The sequence below is a fragment of the Bos indicus genome, chromosome 17 (assembly GCF_029378745.1).
Source record: "Bos indicus isolate NIAB-ARS_2022 breed Sahiwal x Tharparkar chromosome 17, NIAB-ARS_B.indTharparkar_mat_pri_1.0, whole genome shotgun sequence".
NCBI classification, from domain to species: domain Eukaryota; kingdom Metazoa; phylum Chordata; class Mammalia; order Artiodactyla; family Bovidae; genus Bos; species Bos indicus.
The window spans coordinates 48,011,204-48,032,876 of record NC_091776.1 but is presented as its reverse complement, the minus strand read 5'-3'; the positions used below and the strand labels follow the sequence as shown (position 1 = coordinate 48,032,876).

The window sequence follows — 21,673 nt, the reverse complement described above, 5'->3', positions numbered from 1 at the left end:
TCCTCTGTCCATGGGATTTTACAGGCAGGAATACTGGAGTGGGTTGCCATTTCCTTCTCCAGGGGATCTTCCTGATGCAGGGACCGAACCCATGTCTCCTATGTCTTCTGCATTGACAGGTGGATTTTTTACCTCTGAGACACCTGGGAAGCCCAATTAACAGATCAGATCAGATCAGTTGCTCAGTCGTGTCCGACTCTTTGCGACCCCATGAATCGCAGCATGCCAGGCCTCCCTGTCCATCACCAACTCCCGGAGTTCACTCACACTCACGTCCATCGAGTCAGTGATGCCATCCAGCCATCTCATCCTCTGTCGTCCCCTTCTCCTCCTGCCCCCAATCCTCCCAGCATCAGAGTCTTTTCCAGTGAGTCAACTCTTTGCACGAGGTGGCCAAAGTACTGGAGTTTCAGCTTTAGCATCATTCCTTCCAAAGAAATCCCAGGGCTGATCTCCTTTAGAATGGACTGTTTGGATCTCCTTGCAGTCCACGGGACTCTCAAGAGTCTTCTCCAACACCACAGTTCAAAAGCATCAATTCTTCAGTGCTCAGCCTTCTTTACAGTCCAACTCTCACATCCATACATGACCACAGGAAAAACAATAGCCTTGACTAGACGAACCTTTGTTGGCAAAGTAATGTCTCTGCTTTTGAATATGCTATCTGGGTTGGTCATAACTTTCCTTCCAAGGAGTAAGCGTCTTTTAATTTCATGGCTGCAGTCACCATCTGTAGTGATTTTGGAGCCCAGAAAAATAAAGTCTGACACTGTTTCCCCTGTTTCCCCATCTATTTCCCATGAAGTGGTGGGACTGGATGCCATGATCTTCGTTTTCTGAATGTTGAGCTTTAAGCCAACTTTTTCACTCTCCACTTTCACTTTCATCAAGAGGCTTTTGAGTTCCTCTTCAATAGAGGAAAACAACAGAATGGGAAAGACTAGGGATCTCTTCAAGAAAATCAGAGATACCAAAGGAACATTTCATGCAAAGATGAGCTCGATAAAGGACAGAAATGGTATGGACCTAACAGAAGCAGAAGATACTAAGAAGAGATGGCAAGAATACACAGAAGAACTGTACAAAAAAGATCTTCACGACCCAGATAATCACAATGGTGTGATCACTGACCTAGAGCCAGACATCCTGGAATGTGAAGTCAAGTGGGCCTTAGAAAGCATCACTACGAACAAAGCTAGTGGAGGTGATGGAATTCCAGTTGAACTATTCCAAATCCTGAAAGATGATGCTGTGAAAGTGCTGCACTCAATATGCCAGCAAATTTGGAAAACTCAGCAGGGGCCACAGGACTGGAAAAGGTCAGTTTTCATTCCAATCCCAAAGAAAGGCAATTCCAAAGAATGCTCAAACTACCGCACAATTGCACTCATCTCACACGCTAGTAAAGTCATGCTCAAAATTCCCCAAGCCCGGCTTCAGCAATATGTGAACTGTGAACTTCCTGATGTTCAAGCTGGTTTTAGAAAAGGCAGAGGAACCAGAGATCAAATTACCAACATCCGCTGGATCATGGAAAAAGCAAGAGAGTTCCAGAAAAACATCTATTTCTGCTTTATTGACTATGCCAAAGCCTTTGACTGTGTGGATCACAATAAACTGTGGAAAATTCTGAAAGAGATGGGAATACCAGACCACCTGATCTGCCTCTTGAGAAATTTGTATGCAGGTCAGGAAGCAACAGTTAGAACTGGACATGGAACAACAGACTGGTTCCAAATAGGAAAAGGAGTACGTCAAGGCTGCTTATTTAACTTATATGCAGAGTACATCATGAGAAACGCTGGGCTGGAAGAAGCACAGCTGGAATCAAGATTGCCAGGAGAAATATCAATAACCTCAGATATGCAGATGACACTACCCTTTTGGCAGAAAGTGAAGAGAAACTCAAAAGCCTCTTGATGAAAATTAACAGATACACACTACTATATATAAACTAGATAACCAACAAGGACCTACTGTATAGCACAGGGAACTATACTCAATATTTTGTAAAACTCTGCAAGGGAAAAGAATCTGATACACACACACACACATGTATACGTATAACTGAATCAGTTTGCTGTACACCTGAAACTAACACAACATAGTAAATCAATTATACTTTGATAAAGATAAAATTTAAAAAGAACAAATGCTAAAAAATGATATTGAGGAAACAGCAGCAACAAATAACTACCCATTACGTGCAAGATGGACTGAAGAAGGGGAGTATTGAGAGGTTATTCTAATCTAACAGCCTTGCTCAATAAAGGAACTCAAGGGATATGTGTTCACCAAATGAAAAGTGCGTCGCCTCTATCAGTGCCTGAAAAGCATCACGCTCCTTCTTGGAGGATGCCATGTCCTACAGCCGAACCTCTTCCCAGGAGCTCTTCCCCTGCAAGTAACACAGGGAGAGCCTGCAGAGGAGGCAGCAGGGCTGATCGAACAGGCATAATGCACACGATTTCCCGATTCCTTGGCTGGTATTTAAGGAACCACTTGGGGGACTTTCCTGGTGGTCCAGTGGTTAAGAATCCACCTTGCAATGCAGGGGACGTGAGTTTGATCCCTGGTTGGGGAGATAAAATCACACGTGCCATGGAGCAACTAAGCCCACGTGGACACAACTAGAGAGAATCTTTATACCACAATGAAAGAGCCTGCATAATGCAACAAAGATCCCATGTGCTGCAACTAAGACCCAAAAGAGCCAAGTAAGTAAATAAAACTAAAAAAAAAGAAGCCACTTCTCTCTGGGAGGGGACAAAAATGATGAGCCCCAGTAAAAGATCAGCAGACTGAGAAAAAAAAAAGAAGGGACTCAAGAGGATGCCCTCTCCTCGTGGCTCTCTCTGTGGCTGATCAGGTGACAGGAAGTTCAGCAGGGGTCCCCAAAGTGGGCTGCATGGTGGGCAGGGTCCCCACTATCCCTCTCTCCTCCTCTGGAGCAAGGCCACCGCCAGGACAAGCCATAGCCTGCAGCCCACAGCACAGCGCCCCGCTGGGGAGGCAATCTCTGCTACTCCTTTCCTCTCTTGGGGTTGTTAAGTGTCTCATTCCAGTCCTGAAATCACCCTCCTTCCCCTGGCAGCGGCGGTCTGCTCCTGTGGCAGGAACACTTCTGCCTGGATCAGCCTTGGGAGAACACGTCAGGCTTGATTAAGCCCAGCTTCCAACCCTTGTGAGTTTCTGCTGGAAAGCAGGGTAGGTCCTGATGCTGTCAGAGTATTAGAAGATGCTGAAGCAGGCTCACTGGATCCAGCTGCGATGTGCAGGGGCTGACCTCCCTTCACTGGTAACAGAGGACTTTTCTGTCATTTGGGGAAGATACTTGTCTGTTTAGGAGCAGTTAATGAACGCTTTAAAAACAACTCAGCAAAAAAAGAAACCTCCTACACTATTGGTTGGAATGTAAATTGGTGCAGCCACTATGGAGAACAGTATGGCGGTTCCTTAAAAAACTAAAAATAGAGCTACCATATGATCCAGCAATCCCACTCTTGGGCATATATCCAGAGAAAAAATCTAATCTGAAAAGATACATGCACCCAAATGTTCACAGCAACATTACTTACAACAGCCAAGACGTGGAAGCAACTCAGTGTCCACCAACAGATGAATGGACAAAGAAGATGTGGTATATATACACTGAAGTGAAGTGTTAGTGGCTCAGTCCTGTCTGACTCTGTGACCCCATGGACCCACCACGTTCCTCTGTCCATGGAATTCTCCAGGCAAGAATACTGGAGTGGGTTGCCATTTCCCTCTCCAGGGGATCTTTCCAACCCAGGGATTGAACCTGGGTCTTCTGCATTGCAGGCAGATTGTTTACGTTCTGAGCCACTGGGGAAGCCCATATATACACTGGAATATATTAAAAAAAGAATAAAATAATGTCATCCGTAGCAACACGGATGGACCAAGAGATTATCACACTAAGTAAAGAAAAAGAAAGACAAATATCACATGACATCACTTATACGTGGAATCTAACTTTTGAACTTATTTGCAAAACAGAAACAGACTCACAGATAGAGACAACAAATTTATGATTACCAAAGGGAACATGTTGGGTAGGGGAGGGATGAGTTAGGAGTTAGAGATACACTCTGCTGCTGCTGCTGCTGCTAAGTTGCTTCAGTCATGGCTGACTCTGTGTGACCCCATAGATGCCAGCCCACCAGGCTCCCCCATCCCTGGGAGATACATACTACTATATATAAAAGAGATAAACAATGAGATCCTACTGTATAGCACAGATAAATATATTTAATATCTTATAATAACATATAATGGAAAAAATGAAAAAGAATCTCTCTATATATCTATAAAAATATGTATCTCTCTATATTCTATTACCATATATCTGAATACCTTTGCTGTACAACAGAAACTAACTCAACATTGTAAATCAACTGTTGTTCAGTCATTAACTCATGTTCGACAAGTCATGTCCGACTCTCTGAGACCCCATGGACTGCAGTACGCCAGGCTTCCCTGTTCTTCACTATCTCCCGGAGTTTGCTCAAACTCATGTCCATTGAGTTGGTGATGTTATCCAACAGTCTCATCCTCTCTTGTCCCCTTCTCCTCCTGCTTTCAGTCTTTCCCAGCCTTTTCCAATGAGTCAGCTCTTTGTGCATCAGGGGGGTCAAACTATTGGAGCTTCAGCTTCAGCATCAGTTCTTCCAATGAATAATCAGGGTTGAATTCCTTTAGGATTGACTAGTTGGATCTCCTTGCTGTCCAAGGGACTCTCAAGGGTCTTCTCCAGCACCACAATTGAAAAGCATCAATTCTTTTGGTGTTCAGCCTTATTTATGGTCCAACTCTCATGTCCGTATTTAAAGGAAAAAAAAAAAAAAAAAAAAAAAACTCAGCAAGCATTTCAGGAGTGACTCTTGAGCCCAAATCAGTCTTCTCTGCTATGTGTAAAAGTGTAGTTTGGCTTTGCAGTACAGCCACTTCCCACAGGGCAACTGTGGGGCTCTTAAGGGTCCCTGACCTCCATAGCTCTGCCAGTCATAAGTGGCTGCATGCTGCTGCTGCTGCTGCTGCTAAGTCACTTCAGTCGTGTCCGACTCTGTGCGACCCCAGAGATGGCAGCCCACCAGGCTCCCCCGTCCCTGGGATTCTCCAGGCTAGAACACTGGAGTGGGGTGCCATTTCCTTCTCCAATGCATGAAAGTGAAAAGTGAAAGTGAAGTTGCTCAGTCGTGTCCGACTCCTAGCGACCCTTGCAGTATATGCTGTTTCTGTTTCTCGAAGGCCCCCACCGTCTTCGGTGGTAAGAGCACGCAGAGTTCCTGGGGCGGGGGAGGGCCTGCCCCTCTCCCCACAACCCCTCCTTTATCAGTTTGTGTCCTTTGGAGTGATGTAGGCTTTGAACAATTGGTGTTTTAGGCTCTCTGAGCTTCAAGGATAAGGAGGTGACCTAAACAGGTCCCATGAGAGCATATCCCAGGACTTACACTGGACTGGCCCAGAGGATGTAGGTTCTTTCCTGTTGGATTTGAATCGGTTCTGAGGCATCCATTTTGCTCCCACAAGGGCAGCCTCTGTCAGAATGAAACTCACCCACAAGAAAGTGTGGCTATATGTGAGGGGGTGGGAAAGAGAGAAAGAATGTTCTTGTGGTTCTGAACAAAACCCTCAGAAATTAGTTCTGACTGAACTCTCCAATGACGTCAGCCACACTTTTTTCCTATTTAAACTTAAGTCAGTGTGGGTGGAATTTCCTGTTATTTCCAACTCCTAAGAATCACAATAGATATTCTCATCAATATCTGAAATGCATCCGTGAGGGACCCGCTGCCTTCTTAAAAACCCAGCAGCCTTGGGAGACACAAGGTAACATGCCTTCATGTAATTTACTATTCAGACCAAATGAGTTTTCCAGTGGATCTCCTGAGAGGTGGTTTTGTATGGAGGGAGGAGAATGCAAGAGCTTATTGGGCCTCTGGCTAGGGAAAGAAGATAAAGCAATGAAAATAAAAAGATGTAGGGGATGGGGAGATGGGCTTTAAAGACAGACCTACTGCTCAGAGATTTCCCAGGAGCCTCTGAGCAGGTGTTGAGATGCTTCTCCAAGGATTCCTTGGCTTTCTTTCTCAAGGGCCTCCAAATGGCACCAAAACATTATCTACACCAAGTGATTCTCCTTCAGCACCTGTGATTCATAGAGCAGCACGGTGACAGCTGTGCAGGCTGTGGGGTTTGATTTTCAAGTTATTCACCAGGCGGTGAGGCCTGTGGATGGACGTGAAACTGAAAAGGTTTTCCACTTTCCTTGAGCCTCTGCATTTCTGACAACGATTTCATGGACTCCCGAGACGACCCAAGTCATTCTGTACTCTTTAGGGCACATATATAAACCCGGACTTCTTTGGTGACTGGTATTATAAGATAAACAGAAATTGCTTTACACAAAAAAGGACTCCATTGGTTTAGGTTTAGGGAGTAGTGTGGTGGGCTTCGAGGTCTTGAGCAGTAGCATAAGTTCCTGGTTTTTCTGAACAGTGGTTCTGGCTTCCTCTATTGTTTCTAATTCCCTGGCAGGTTCCTTTCTCAAGATGGAATCTGGACATCCCCGGTGGTACGGTGGATTAGAATCTGCCTGCCAATGCAGGGGACATGGGTTTGATCCTGGTCCAGGAAGATTCCACATGCTGTGGAGCAACAAAGCCTGTGCACCACAGCTTCTAAGCCCACAAGCTGCAACTACTGAACCCATGTGCTGCAACTATCGAAGCCTGTGTGCCTAGACCCCGTGCTCCGCAATAGGAGAAGCCACTGCAGTGAGAAGCCTATGCACTGCAGTGAAGAGGAGCTTCCACTTGCAGCAACTAGAGAAAGCCTGCACACAGCAACAGAGACTCAGGGCAACCAAAAAAAAAAAAGGAACTTAATAACTCTGGCATATCCTCTCAAGGATAAGGAGTAAGAACAAAAGGAGAGAAAATGTTCTCTTACAGGAATTTCAGCCAAAGTCTCAGGATTGCCTCCCATTGATTGGGATTGAATACTGTGTCTCCCCCTGAGCCAATGAAAGTCTCTGGATGGATGCAGTGCTTTGATTGGCCACTGTGGGTCACATGGCCACTGGAAGCTGGGTTGGACACCATACTATTTAAATTGCATAGATTTAAAATAAATGAGGCATGGTTATGAAATACACAGCATGGGAATACAGTCAATAACTATGTAATATCTTTGTGTGATGACATAGTGACTAGACTTACCGTGGTGATCATTTTGAAATATATAGAAATCTCAAATTACTCGGCTGCATAACACAAACTAACATGGTGTTGCAGGTCAATTATATTTCAAAAACAAACAGATATAAAAGAGATCAGATTTGTGGTTATCAGAGGCGTTGGGTGAGGTGAGAGGGAATTGGATGAAGGCAACCAAAGAGACAGACTCCTAGCTATAAGATAAATAGGTGCTAGAGATGTAATGTACAACATAAGAAATAGAAGTAATACTGCTGTATGTTACACGTAAAAGTTGTTATGAGAGAAAATCCTAAGAGTGAGCATCACAAGAAAAAAATTTTTTTTCTATTTCTTTATTTATGTATCTCCCTGGAGTGAGAAGCAACTCACTCCAATATTGCCTGGAGAATCCCATGGACAGGGGAACCTGGCAGGCTCAGACTGACTGAGCACACAATTATGTATCCACGTGAAGTGATGGACATTCACTAAACTTATCATGATCATCATTTCATGACGTACGCAGGTTAAATCATTATGCTGGACACCTTAAACCTATACAGTGCTGTATATCAATGATAACCCAATCAAACTGGAAGAAAAATTTTAAATAAATTTTAAAAAGTAAAACATTCAAGACTCTCATACAGTGAAGTTAAGTCACAAAGAGGAAAGCAAATACCGTGGATCACTTATAAGTGGAATCTAGAAAAATGGTACAGATGAACTTACTTGCAAAGCAGAAATAGAAACGCAGATGTAGAGAACACACGTATGGATACCAAAAGGGTGGGTAGGATAAATTGGGAGACTGACATTGGCATATACACACTACTGTGTATAAAATAGATAACTGATGAGAACCTACTGTATCGCACAGGGAACTCTACTCAGTGCTCTGTGGTGACCTAAATGGGATGGAAATCTAAAAATCAGCATATGTAGGTATACATATAACAGATTCACTTTGCTGTACAGCAGAAACTAACACAACATTGTAAAGCAACTATACTCCAATAAAAATTTAAAAAAACAAAATAAAGAATTTGGGGGCAAAAAAAGGAAAAAAACGTGTACGAATTCGGTGGAGGGATTTTTAGAGAATATCCGGTTATTGTTATCAGAAAAAAGGAAAATGGGAGCTGCAGGACAAAGCTCCCTATCTACTGTAGGAATCAGTAGTACTTCCTAAAAGCGGCGCAAACTGGAAGAAACTCACAGTGGATGATTTACCTAATTCATAATAAATAGCCAACAGAGACTGTCTGGAACATAAAATGCCACCCACAACGTTGCAAACTGGAAGCTGGTGCAGGTTTAAGCAGCAGACCTCCCCAGGGGTATGTATGGTTTCCGTGATCTTCCTCTTCTGCAGGTTCATCTTCAGAGTTTCCTTAGTGTTTTCCTGGAGCCATGATGGAGAGGACCCTTAATAATAATAAGCTAAATAATACGCTTAATAAATATAAGCTAAATAAAGTAAATAATGAGCTAGATCGAATGGCATATGATTTTTACAAAATTTTGCAAAACTTACTCAGGGGGCTTCCCTGGTGGCTCAGTGGTAAAGAATCTGCCTGCCAATGCACGAGACACAGGTTTGATCCCTGGCCCAGGAAGGTCCCACGTGCTGCAGAACAACAAAGCCTCTGCCCCGCAAATCCTGAGCCTGTGCTCTAGAGCCTGGGAATGGCAAATACTGAGCATAGCCTGCAGGCCCTAGAGCCCACACTCCCCAAGAGAAGTCATCACAATGAGAAGCCTATGCAGCACAACTAAAGAGTAGCCCCTGCTTGCTGCAACTGGAGAAAGCCGGGGCACACCAACAAAGACCTAGCACGGCCAAGAATAAAATAAATAATATCATATATATCAAATGATATATATATAATTTATTTATATAAATATATATATCATATATATTATATATATATATATAAAACTTGCTTAGGAAAGACTTTAGCAAGAAGATAAAGGGCTGAGCATGCCTGAAAACCATCGAGGGGAAGAGAGTTAGGAGCTTGCGGAGCAGAAGGATGTCTGAACTGTTAGAGGAAAAGCGAAATCTGCAGAGTGCTTGGAACAGAGGTGGTGAGAGGGAGCATGACCAGAGTGAGGTCTGAGTTGAGGCAGGCATAGCTGGCTGGGCTGTACTTCCCCTGTCCTGGTAAACCCTTTGGCTTTACCTTTGAGGTGGGAGGAGGCCAGTGGATGGTTCTGAGCTAAGGAATAACATCACTAGGCTTCCACATGAATCACCTCAGCTGCCTCAGGAGGCCACTGGGAAGCCAACAAGAAGGTCACTGCTTTGATCCAGGAGAGTTATGGTGGCTTGGGCTGGGGTGGTAGCTGTGAGGACTGCTTGGCTCCTGGGTGTGTTTAGAAAGCACTGCCAACGGGAACTGCTGAAGGACTGGATGTGGGGAGAGAGAGAGAACCAGGAATATGGGATGTGCTAAGACACTGGTTTAAAGGATGTGCCAAGATTCTGGTCTGAGCCACTGGGAAGATGAATGTGCCATGTACTGAGGTGAAGGGAATGAAGGGTGGGATGTGTTGTATAATGTGTCACACAGCTCGGTCATCTTCTCACAGCACTGCCTTCTCTCTGAGACTCTAAGGACAGGGCCGTGCCTCTAACTTGTGGTCCCAGCATCTGAAACTGGACCCAGAGCTCAGCGACGACTCAATCTGCGTTTGTCCACTGCCTTCTCGTGGGTGGAAATGCTACCTGGGGTTCACATGGGGTCAGAGAGGCCCTTCAGTCCCTGAGCAGAAGAGGCAGGAAGGCTGGTGGCTCTGATGAGTCCTGGGACCACAAGGATGGGAGGCCCCCGCCCTCCCCACTGCATCCCTCCCAGGATGGGGGCGTTTGCTGGGAGGCTGGCTCAGAGGAGGTGCCAGGAAGCTCTGTCTGCACAGTGGGTGGCGACAGCGTGACAAACCCTTTCCCCTGCTGACTGGCATCACACTACAAGCTGCTTGGCAGAGCAAACTAGGCACCCCCTTCCTCCCCAGGCATCGCATCCCCCCAAAAGCCTTTGTTTTAGATCACTTTTGCACTCAATTTAAAAGGTGAAAGAAGCAGCCAGAGAGAAGGAGGGAGTCTTCAGCATTTAAACCAGGGATGGGGGAACTGGTCACCCCATCCCTAACTCATGGAGAATCCTACTGGTTAGCTAGGGGTGTGGAGCCACTTGTGAATTCTCACTGATCCTCCAAAAACCTTTGTGCTATGAAATCATCCTAGAGCGTGGCGGCATACACATCAACCTAGTTTCTGATGCTCCCTTCTCTCCCCTTCCCAGCCGATGCGGTGAGCGGGGGGACAGTAAGCTCTATTTGGATGGTGGTCCCTCATCCCTCGGCCATCCTCCCTGGGGGCAAGGAAGAGGTCACAGCATTTGGAAACACAGACGGTTAGGATCATCACTGACCAGGACTACCATTCCCCACCACCCCCTGAAGCACCATGTCCTTCTCATCCTGATCTAATCTCAGGCAGGGAATGGAAGCAGCAGGATAACCAGAGTGGGATGGGGGATGGGGGATCTCGGGGGACTCTGTGATCCCAGCCGGTTGACGAGCACTGATGCTGACTCAACAGTGGATTTCTGCAGGGAGCCGGGGGTGTCAACTTGCCTTAATGACATCTTCATCAGACGATCGACACTCCACGGACTTGAGATCTGTCACCGCACCGTCCTCCTCCACAGAGACCACCTTCACGGGCACGGCCACCGTCTTCCCAGTGAGGATGGCTGTGTTCAGGATTTCCGCCTCCTGGAAGAGCAAACGTATTCTGCCATCACATCCAGACACGTGTAGATCGCCTTCCCTCAGGCTCCCTGTGAAGAAGCTGCCCCCACTCAGGTTCAGGAAGCCTGGCATTCTGCACCAGCCAAGGGATCATGGTGGCCCAGGTAATGTTCCTCCATCACCCAGACTTTTGAGGGGTTGAATATGATGGAGAGGGGTATGGGATGCAGAGGGCGGGGGAGCAAATTCATCATGAATATTGTATTTGACAAACTTCATCATGCACCAAGAACTGTCCTAGCACTGTATAAGTATGGACCTATGAAGTCTCACAGAATCATTTAACGTGCATTCAGATTTGCTCTACTATGTGGTTGGCACAGAGAGGTTTTGTTACTTGACACAGCTAAGAAATGGCGAAGGTGGAGGTGGAAGTAGAACCCAGGATGTTCAACCCCTGAGTCCACGTGTTCATGTTCCAATTGGTCTAAATTCACACAAAAGGATTCCGATGTAAACAGTCAACTGTTGGCCAGGGAACAAGATGCCTAATGTGCGGGACATAAGGAGACTGAGAGACTGTCACTCTGTATGCTGTGGCTCTTGCTTTCTTTCACTTCCTGTCACTTTTCCAAGGCTATCCCAGCCTCTGTATGTGTCTGGAATGCTATGATGACCTCAGTGACACCCCCAGAGCCCCATCAATGTGACACACACACGCACAACACTCATACACACACACTCACCCCAACATGCATTTTCCCTGCTAAACACTTCCTCCAGAGCTCAGCTCAACATGTGTCCTTTAGGACCTCCCTGTTTGCTTCTGTTATTTGCTTTCAGAGCCAAGAACATGACAGTCCCTCAGAGCCCAGGAAAGAAAGGCATGGGCTCTCCTTTGGGGCATCTGATACCACTGCAGTTTTGCTATTCCTTATAGTTGTTCAATCCTTTCATCCTTCTAGATGGTAAGCTCTGTGGGGCTGCCTCTGCTTCCTGCTCAATAGAACCTCACCCAGAGCCTGTGGAAAGCATGGAGAAGGACCCAGCAAGGGAGGAACTGGAACCCACACTAGCATCTTCATCTCCTTGTTCTGTATGTTAGCCTTCTGTGCGTAGGTCCCTTCCTTTTAATTTTTTATTTTTTACTGACATATAGATGCTTTACAATGTTGTGTTATTTGTGGTACATGGCAAGGTGATTCATATATGTATATATATATTACTTTTCAGATTCTTTTCCATTATTGGTTATTCCAAGATACTGGATATAGTTCCCTGTGCTATACAATAGGTCCTTGTCGTTTATCTCTTTTACATATAGTCGAGTGGAAAAGGAAATGGCAACCCACTCCAATATTCTTGCCTGGAGAATCCCAAGGACAGAAAAGCCTGGAGGGCTACAGTCCATGGGGTTGCAAAGAGTCGGACACGACTGAGCGACTAACACACACACACACACACACACACACACACACACACACACACACACAGAGTAGTGTGTACCTGTTAATCCTAAACTCCTAGTTTGTCCTCTCCCTGCCTTCCTTTTTGGTAACCACAGTTTGTTTTCTATGCCTGTGAGTCTATTTCTGTTTTTGTAGGTAAGTTCATTTGAATCATTTTTTTGGACTCCACGTGTAAGTGATATCATATGACATTTGTCTGCCTGAGTTCTCTCTTCTTGGCAATGGGTACTTTTTCTCTGTGTTGGGAAGATCCCTTGGAGAAGGAAAGAGCAATTCACTCCAGTATTCTTGCCTGGGAAATCCCATGGACAGAGGAGCCTGGTGGGTTACAGTCCGTGGGGTCGCTAAGAGTAGGCTACGACTCAGCGACTGAGCACACACGCACCTTTTCCTGGACACTAAGCAAGAATCCTCACTCCGCACTTCTGCCTCCAACAAGCCTATGCCTTCTAGGGTTACTCTCACACTCTTGCGGTTTGTGAACTGGAGCAGTCCTATGGGATCCTGTGAGCCTATTTCTCAGGTGGAGAACACTGAGCCTCAAGCAATAGGAATCTCATTCTTCTCTGCAAGGATCACCTCCTCTAACCACGTGAAGATAAAAATTCCCATATAAGCCTCAATCTTTGTACAACAAGACATTCGAGTTCTGTTCAACCCCCATTCATCACATGTCAGTCGTGTTCCTAAGAGATCTTATGTCAGCGTGCACGCCGAGTTTCTTCTATTCATCTGAACTTGACCGGTTGAGCCTGGGTACAGCAACACCACGTCTGGACGGGCCTCAGGACCTATTTAGGAAGCCTTTTACGTCTTTTAGAGACAGGCTTGCAGAGATTCTTGTTAATTTGGTTTTCATGTGAAATCAAAAACGCCCATTTAGCTGTATGCCAGAAGAAGGCGTAGAAGTTTATCAGCTTAAAATTATATAACAGTTTTCCTTATGTTAACTTTCTATTTCTTATGTAAGATTTTACTTTTCCTGTATAGGACTCAGTTCATTTTATAATTAGTTCATTTGGCTTAGCCTTTGGATATGATAATATATATATATACACACATACATGGATATATATGTGTGTATATATATATTGTTTCTTTAATTCTAAAAGACAAGACTACAGTTTGTAATGTTCCTGAATTTCAAAGACTATGCCTCAAATTGTCTGAATATGCATAGGCCTCCAAATACCCCATTCCTTATGCACCTTTTTTCCCCTCCCCTGTGGGTTTCCAGCGGATTTTTATTTTATTTTGGGTACAAACATAGTAAAAGAATGAAGGAAGCCAATCAGCATGGTGTTGCTACTTCCCGCTGCCTCTGGGGAGGAAAAAGGCCAGCCATATTTTTCCACTCTAAAGGGTAGAGATCAAAAGGAACTGTTCACACTTCGAGAAGAAGTGGAAAAATGCAATTTAACTCTTGGGCCCAAACTGGCTCATCTCTAAGGGAAAAAGCAGACTAGAGAAACAGCATTAGAACATCAGCTTCAGGGAAAACAATTTTGCACACCAGTGGTAGAAAAGTAAAGAGCATCTCTGCCCAACAATAAAACTCAAAAGGCCTGGAATGCATTGCAGTCAGGTCAGCATTGTGGGAAATGACCCTGGGATAACCACTGAGCAGCTGTGAGCCCACAGGTCTGGGATGTTTTCTTATCCTCTAAACAGAGTGCATCAGTCCATCTGCAAGATTTCAGTGGGGATTAGGGACCAAGCTTTCAAGCCTGGCATTTTCCTGCCTCCTCTGTGTGATTATTTGATATCAAGAAACTTCTCTTCACTCTGCTTAATATTCAGCAACAATCTAAATGGGAAAAGGATTTGAAGAAGAATAGACACATGCATATGTATAACAGAATCACTTTGCTGTATACCTGAAACCAACACAGCCTCAGTTGCTCAGTCATGGCCGATTCTTTGTGACCCCATGGACTGCAGCCTGCCAAGCTTCTCTGTCCATGGAGTTTTCCAGGCAAGAATACTGTAGTGGGTTTCCATTTCCTATTCCAGGTTATCTTCCCGACCCAGGGATTGAACCTGTGTCTCCTGCATCAGTAGGCAGATTCTTTACCACTGAGCTACCTGGGAAGCCAACTTCAATATAAAATAGAAATTAAAAAAGAAACCTAGATCTAATCCATGCAATAATTCATGGACTTCATGGTTATACAAAGCAATGTATTCCCTACTGCTTATAAAAAAACAAACAAACAAAAAAAAAACGTTATTGCTGTGTTTTTTTGAATTAGTTAAGTTTGGTTCTTTTGCTTGTATTAGTAAGGTTCTGAGGGACTTCCCTGGTGGTCCAGTGGTTGAGGACCTGCTTTCCAGTGCAGGGGACAAGGGTTCGATCTCTGGCCCGGGAAGATCCCACATGCCATGGGGGCAATGAAGCCTGTGTGCCACAACTACTGAGCCCCTGCTCGAGAGCCCATGCTCCGCAGCAAAAGAAGCCTCAGTCCCATAGCAAAGACCCAGCGTAGACAAGAAAGAAAGAAGGAAACATAAAGAAAGTTCTGAGTAGTGCAAAAAATTTTTAAAAAGATGAAAAAAGAAGAGAGCCTTCTCTTGTGCATTGCTGACTTTCTCCAGGAGGTGACTGGTGTGTGGATGGCTCACAAAAGTCTCTGGACAAGAAGATGGTGGTGAATGTGCCTGCAGAGGCCTGGCGTGGGTTGAGATGTGATTCCATAAAACCCTTGAAGGCCCAGTTGCCTTATTGACGTGAGTTCCCCTTATCACAGCCCCTGAGCCTCGGATACAAAGGCAGGCATGTCTTGAGAAAGCCCTGTCTCAGTTCTTACTGGTAGCTCCATGCTTGTCTTCTGCCATCTGGACACTGTGTTCTTGCTAGTAAGTCCTTTCTGGGAATTGGACCACACGGCTGCAGAACTTGAGGGTCACCAGCGGCTAGGAGAGGGCAAGAGGGGGCAAGAGACTCTGACTGTGGCACCAGGAAAAGGGACGACCTCATGAGTAAGGGTGCAGATCCTTTTTTGAAATGTAACTCATTATCCTCTATTGTCAGGCAACAATGACTGTCCTCGTTTTACTTGAGAAACGATGACCCGCATCTTAGTTTGGAAAGGCCCCAGAAACAGATGCTGGAATGAGGATTCAAGAGCCATTTGTTTCAGAGACTCAGGAAACTTCAAGAAGGGACTGGGAAGTGATACATGGAAAAATGGGCAGCCAACAAGGATGCATGTCCTGCCAGCGACCAGAGTTGGGGGCTGGAGCTTAATCTTGCAGGGGTTGATCCCTATGATGAAACACATTGGTTATGTTACATATTTTAATATGTTGAAATGTTTTATCATATATTTTCCTGTGGGGGAAGCTATCTAAAAGACACAGCTGAGGGGCTCCCCTGGTGGCCCAGGGGTTAAGATTCCATGCTCCCAATGGAAAGGGGCCCAGGTTCAATTGTTGGTCAGGGAACTAGATCCCATATGCCCCAAACTAAGAACCCTAGTGGCGCAGCCAAATAAATTAAAAAAAGAAAACACACCAAAATAAACAGCTAAAAATAATTACAGGAAGGGAGAGGGAGCTGGAGTCTTACCCATCAGCTCCTGCAAGCTGACCATTCCCTGGCTTGTCCAGCCTGCTGTGTGTGCAGACAGACAATCTCAACAAAAGATCCTGGCAGACGGTGATGCTAGGAATTGGTCTGGAGCACTCTGGCAGTGTGTAAGGGAAATGCACACAGCCCTGACAGTCTGCTGTGACTTAAGTGTGAAACACTTTGTCATATGGAGATCTGACGGATTGGAATCAACGTTAGAGTGTTTGTTTGTTTTTTTAAATTTCCTCTTGTTTCTAGGGTTCTGATTTTGTGTATGAACACAGTCATTTCTTCATGTGCACTCTTGAACATTATTTTTAAAACAGAGAAGAGGAAGATAATGGATACAGGAAAACACTACTTTTGAAGGGGGACCCTCTAAAACATGTCAAAAACAGAAATAGACTCACAGGCATAGAAAACAAACTCATGGTTACCAAAGGGGAAAGGGGGGAGGAATAAATTAGGAGTTTGGGATTAACAGATACACACCACTATATGTAAAATAGATAGTCGACAAGGTCCTACTGTGTAGCACAGGGAACTATATTCAATATTTTGTAATAACCTATAATGAAAAAAGATTCTAAAAGAATATATATGTATGATTTAACCACTTTGCTGTATGCCTGAAACTAACACAACATTGTAAACTAATTCTATTTCAATAAAAATTAAAAAAGAAAACCACATCAAGAGATGGATCTGTGTGTTACAGGCAGTTTGTAACTCATCCAGTACATATCCTGCTTTCCTGCTTACCTAACAAAATGCCAATTTCCTTTAAGGCTGTAAAATGCCCAGCTAAAATTATTACATCTTTTTGGCTGCCCTTAATCTGTGATATGGTTTTGGTCCATGAGATATAAATGGCAGTCTCTGGGTGAAGTTGCCAGGGAAGTCTGTTTTAAAAAAGCAGATTCTGAAGGTTTGTTTTGCATTTTCCTTTTCTTCCAGCCCACCATGCACAGTTGGGGCTGTCTCTTGCACCCCCAAAGGTGGAGCTTGCTGTTAAGACCCAAATGGTTCAGTGTAGTACAAAGGTTAAGAGCAGGGAGACTCTTGTAGGACCACTGGGTTCAAATCTCACTTTTGACACGACCCACTGGGTGACCTCAGGCAACCTATATAACTTTTTTTTTTTTTAATCTCTTATTAAGTATGCTATTTTTTTTCTTTCTTTTTCTTTTAACATTTTGGCTGCGCTTCACAGCATATGGGATCTTAGTTCCCTGAACCCACACCTCCTAAATTGGAAGCTCACAGTCTTAACCACTGGACTGCCAGGGAAGTCTAACTAACTTAACTCTTGGTGCCTAAATTTTCTCAACTATAAAATCAGGATAACAGTGCCCACCTCTTGCTTTTGACCTGGGTTTCAGTGGGTTAAGAATTGCCCGGTGCCTAAGAAATTCAAGTTGCAAACTTTCAAAGATGCTAACGTGCATTCCATCAATGTTAAGTGAGAGTGAAACTGCAGTTTGCCCTCCATCTCCTGTTGCTGACGATCTGCAGCTCTGCTATCTCCCACCTTCTCTCCCTCCTCCAGCCAGTAGCTCTTCTTGCCCGTTCACTCGATGCCAGCGCTTGGATGCCAGCTGTTGTACTATACTACTGTACTTTTCAAGGTCCAGTCCTGTAAGATTAAAAATGTTTTATTTTTTGTATTTTTTTAATGTATTATTTGTGTGAAAGGTATTATAAACCTATTATAGTATAGTACTATATAGCTGATGCTGTTAGTTGGGCACCTAGCTGCCTTTGTAGGACTCGGGAACAAATTGGACTTAGCAATGTGCTCTCAGAACAGAAGTCATTCGTATGTAGAGAACTGACTATACCCAAAGGTGCATGATGACTGTGATGGGGTGAACAGTGTCCCCCAGAGTTCCTTTCTACCCAGAACCTCAGGACATGATTTTATTCTAACAGAGAGTCTTTGCAGGTATAATTAGTTAAAATGAGGCCATGTTGGGTTTGAGTGGGCCCTAATCCAACAACCAGTGTCCTCATAGGAAGAGAAAACAGAGTCAAGAGGCACAGGGAGAATGGTCCTGTGAAGACAAAAGCAGAGACGACAGGGATGCAGCTACCAGCCAAGGAGCTTCAAAGATGCTAGCAGCATATGGGATCTTAGTTCCTCAAACCCACACCTCCTAAATTGGAAGCTCAGAGTCTTAACCACTGGACTGCCAGGGAAGTCTAACTAACTTAACTCTTGGTGCCTAAATTTTCTCAACAATAAAATGTGAGAAAGAGGAAGCAGGAAATGTACTCTTCAAGAACAATCAGAGGGAACATGGCTCTGTCAACACCTGAATTTTGGGATTATTGAACTGTGAGAGAATAATTTTTTTTTAATTGAAGTATAGTTGACTTACAACATTGTGTTAATTTCTACTGTATGGTACAGTGATTCAATTATACATATACATACATCCTTTTTCATATTCTTTTCCATGATGGTTTATCACAGGATACTGAATATAGCTCCCTGTGCTACAAGGTAGGACCTTGCTGTTTATCCAGTCCCTATATAGTAGTTTGCATCTGCTAATTCAAAACTCTCAGTCCTTCTTTTTCCTCTGCCCTTGGCAACCACAAGTCTGTTCTTTACGTCTGTGAGTCTGTTTCTGTTTCACAGGTAAGGTCATTTGCGTCATCGTCTAGATTCCACATGTAAGTGATATTGTGATATTCGTCTTTCTCTTTCTGACTTACTTCACTCAGTGTGATAATCTCTAGTTGCCTCCTGTTGCTGCAAGTGGCAAGATTGCATTCTTTTTTATGGCTGAGTAATACCCCTTTGTGGGAGAAGGCAATGGCACCCCACTCCAGTACTCTTGCCTGGCAAATCCCATGGACAGAGGAGCCTGGTGGGCTGCAGTCCATGGGGTCACTAGGAGTCGGACACTACTGAGCGACTTCACTTTCACTTTTCACTTTCATGCATTGGAGAAGGAAATGGCAACCCACTCCAGTGTTCTTGCCTGGAGAATCCCAGGGACGGGGGAGCCTGGTGGGCTGCCGTCTATGGGGTTGCACAGAGTCGGACACGACTGAAGTGACTTAGCAGTAGCAGCAGTAATACCCCTTTGTATACATGTACCACATCTTCTTTATCCATTCATCTGTCAATAGACATTTAGGTTGTTTCCATGTAAATTTCTGTTGTTTGAAGCCACCACATTTGATGTACTTTGTTACAGCAGCCCCAGGAAACTGGTGCCATCGCTGAGTCTCAAAGAGAAGCAGCCTGATGGTAGATGCCTCATAGCATGAAGCTTGGACTGCTTCCTCTGAACACATCTGGAGAGAAGACTGAGGTCCTGCCCTTTTCATCCTTTTGTATGTGTGTCCCTGTCACTCACAGATAATCACAGTCCTATCTGACACACCTTGGAAGGAAGAAATATTCATCAGTTTTCACAGCTCTTGGGCTGAAAGAAGTAAGTTAAATTGCCTGTTGTTCCTAATGAGAAGAAAACGATTTGGGAACTTCAACATTACTGTGGCTTTGGGAAATCATGTTAATATGTGGCTTTGAAATGATCCCACAAATGTTAATCTCAATGAACGAGGTTGGAATAGAATAAATGTGGTGTTAGCTGGGTTCACTCCTTCTCTAAACAGAAGCATCATAGACAGGGCTTCGAGTGCCCCATTGGAGGAGGGCAGAGAAGGGCAAACATCCTATAAAACAAACAGGATGAAGCACAAGTGGAAGTCGGCTCTCAGCTGGGATGTGGGAAGCCTGGCTTGGGGTCAGCATTTGCAAAATCAGAGGCTTATCTGATCAGACTGCACACGATCCCATCCCCTTACCTCCAAGCAGGGCATTTCACATCTTTTTAACTCAGTGAGAGAGAAATTTGAAAGATGGGCGTTATGAGGAGGTGGCAATAAAAGTGAACTGGCACACTCAGCTTGATTTTACTTAGATTTGCACAAAGATAGCATTTCCTCTGGGGGCTCATGAGGACAGAAGAAGAGCGTGTAAGCTCTCCAACAAATGGGGTTTGAGTGAAATATCACAGTCAATTTCCTTATATTGACAAAAAATTCGTTCGGGTTTTTCTGTAACATCTTTCGGAAAAAGCCACATGAACATTTTAGCCAATGCAGTAATATTTTTAAAGAAATATAATGAGTTTCTGGGATGGACAACCTTGATTTTCACCTGCCCCAAGTCCTTCTGCATAACAGGACTTCAGTTTTCTTTTGGAAATGCAATCCCTTCCTTTTTTTAAAAAAAAAAGTATGAACATGATTTATTCTGGAGCTTCATACTATGGATTAGCACTGACATAAGGACTGACAAGTACATCTGTGTAACACACTAGAGAGCCTACAAACAGATTTCTATTATAAACAGCAATTTATAGTATTAATATAAATAAATTTCTATTTACTAGAAATTGGTACATGAAATGGATCGATTTAGAAATAGCTAGGGAATGGCTAGACTGGCTGAAACCATCCCTTTTTTTAGGACTGAAAATCAGCATAACCCTCTGCCCACAGTGATCTCTGAAGCTCTGACAATCAAGCCCTCTAACCCTGGGATTTGAATTTCATTCAAGAAGACCAAGGCAAGAGTCAAGAATGTTTGGATTCTATTTGTTGCACTGGTGGCACCTGGAAAAGTCTGTCATTTGCCCTGTTATCTGTATTTCCACTAAGGTCCTGATTCCTACCTTTTAAACGGTTTTATCCATTCTCCAATGGAGCCGTATTCATTAGGTAATTACCTTTTTAGAGGGTAGTGAAAGTGAAAGCAAATGTGTTAGTTGCTCAGTCATGTCCAGTTCTTTGCAACACCATGGACTGTAGCCCACCAGGCTCCTCTGTTCATGGAATTCTCCAGGCAAGAATACTGGAGTGGATTGCCATGTCCTTCTCCAGAGGATCTTCCCGACCCAGGGATCAAATCTCTTGCATTGCAGGCAGATTCTTTACCATCTGAACCACCAGAGGGTACAGGGTGTGTTAAATGTTCTTACCACATACATGAGTAATAATAATGACAATGATGACAATAAAGGGGGAGGGAGGAAACACTGAGAGGTGTTGGCTCTGGCCATGATCTTAGTGGTGTCGATGGCTTCACAGGTGTATGTGTGCATTCTAAGTTTCTTCAGTCCTGTCTGACCCTTTGCAACCCTATGGACTATAGCCTGCCAGGCTCCTCTGTCCACGGAATTTTCCAGGCAAGCATACTGGAGTGGGTTGCCACGCCCTCCTCCAGGGGATCTTCCTGATCCAGGGAACCAACCCACGTCTCTTTTGTCTCCTGCATTAGCAGGCTGGCTCGTTACCACTAGTTCCACCTGGGAGGCCCTCACAGGTATATGTGCTGTGCTGCGCTTAGTCGCTCAGTCATGTCCAACTCTTTGTGACCCTATGGACTGTAGCCCGCCAGGTTCTTCTGTCCTTAGGGATTCTCCAGGCAAGAATACTGGAGTGGGTTGCCATGCCCTCCTCCAGAGGATCTTCCCAATCCAGGGATCATACCCAGGTCTCCTGCATTGCAGGCAGATTCTTTACTGTCTGAGTCACCACGGAAGACCAAGAATACTGGAGTGGGTAATCTATCCCTTGTCCAGGGGAACTTCCTGACCCAGGAATCAAACCAGGGTCTCCTGCATTGC

General features: G+C 44.5%; 1 protein-coding gene across 1 annotated transcript in view; it reads right to left on the bottom strand.

The window, feature by feature from the left end:
* The window catches only part of TMEM132D (transmembrane protein 132D), an 884,961-nt gene that overhangs the window by 124,403 nt on the left and 738,885 nt on the right, over positions 1 to 21,673 (bottom strand). Inside the window, exon 5 of the mRNA XM_070769354.1 lies at positions 10,866 to 11,006. Within this exon, the coding sequence (XP_070625455.1) occupies positions 10,866 to 11,006 (141 nt within the window). The remainder of the gene's footprint in view (positions 1 to 10,865; positions 11,007 to 21,673) is intronic.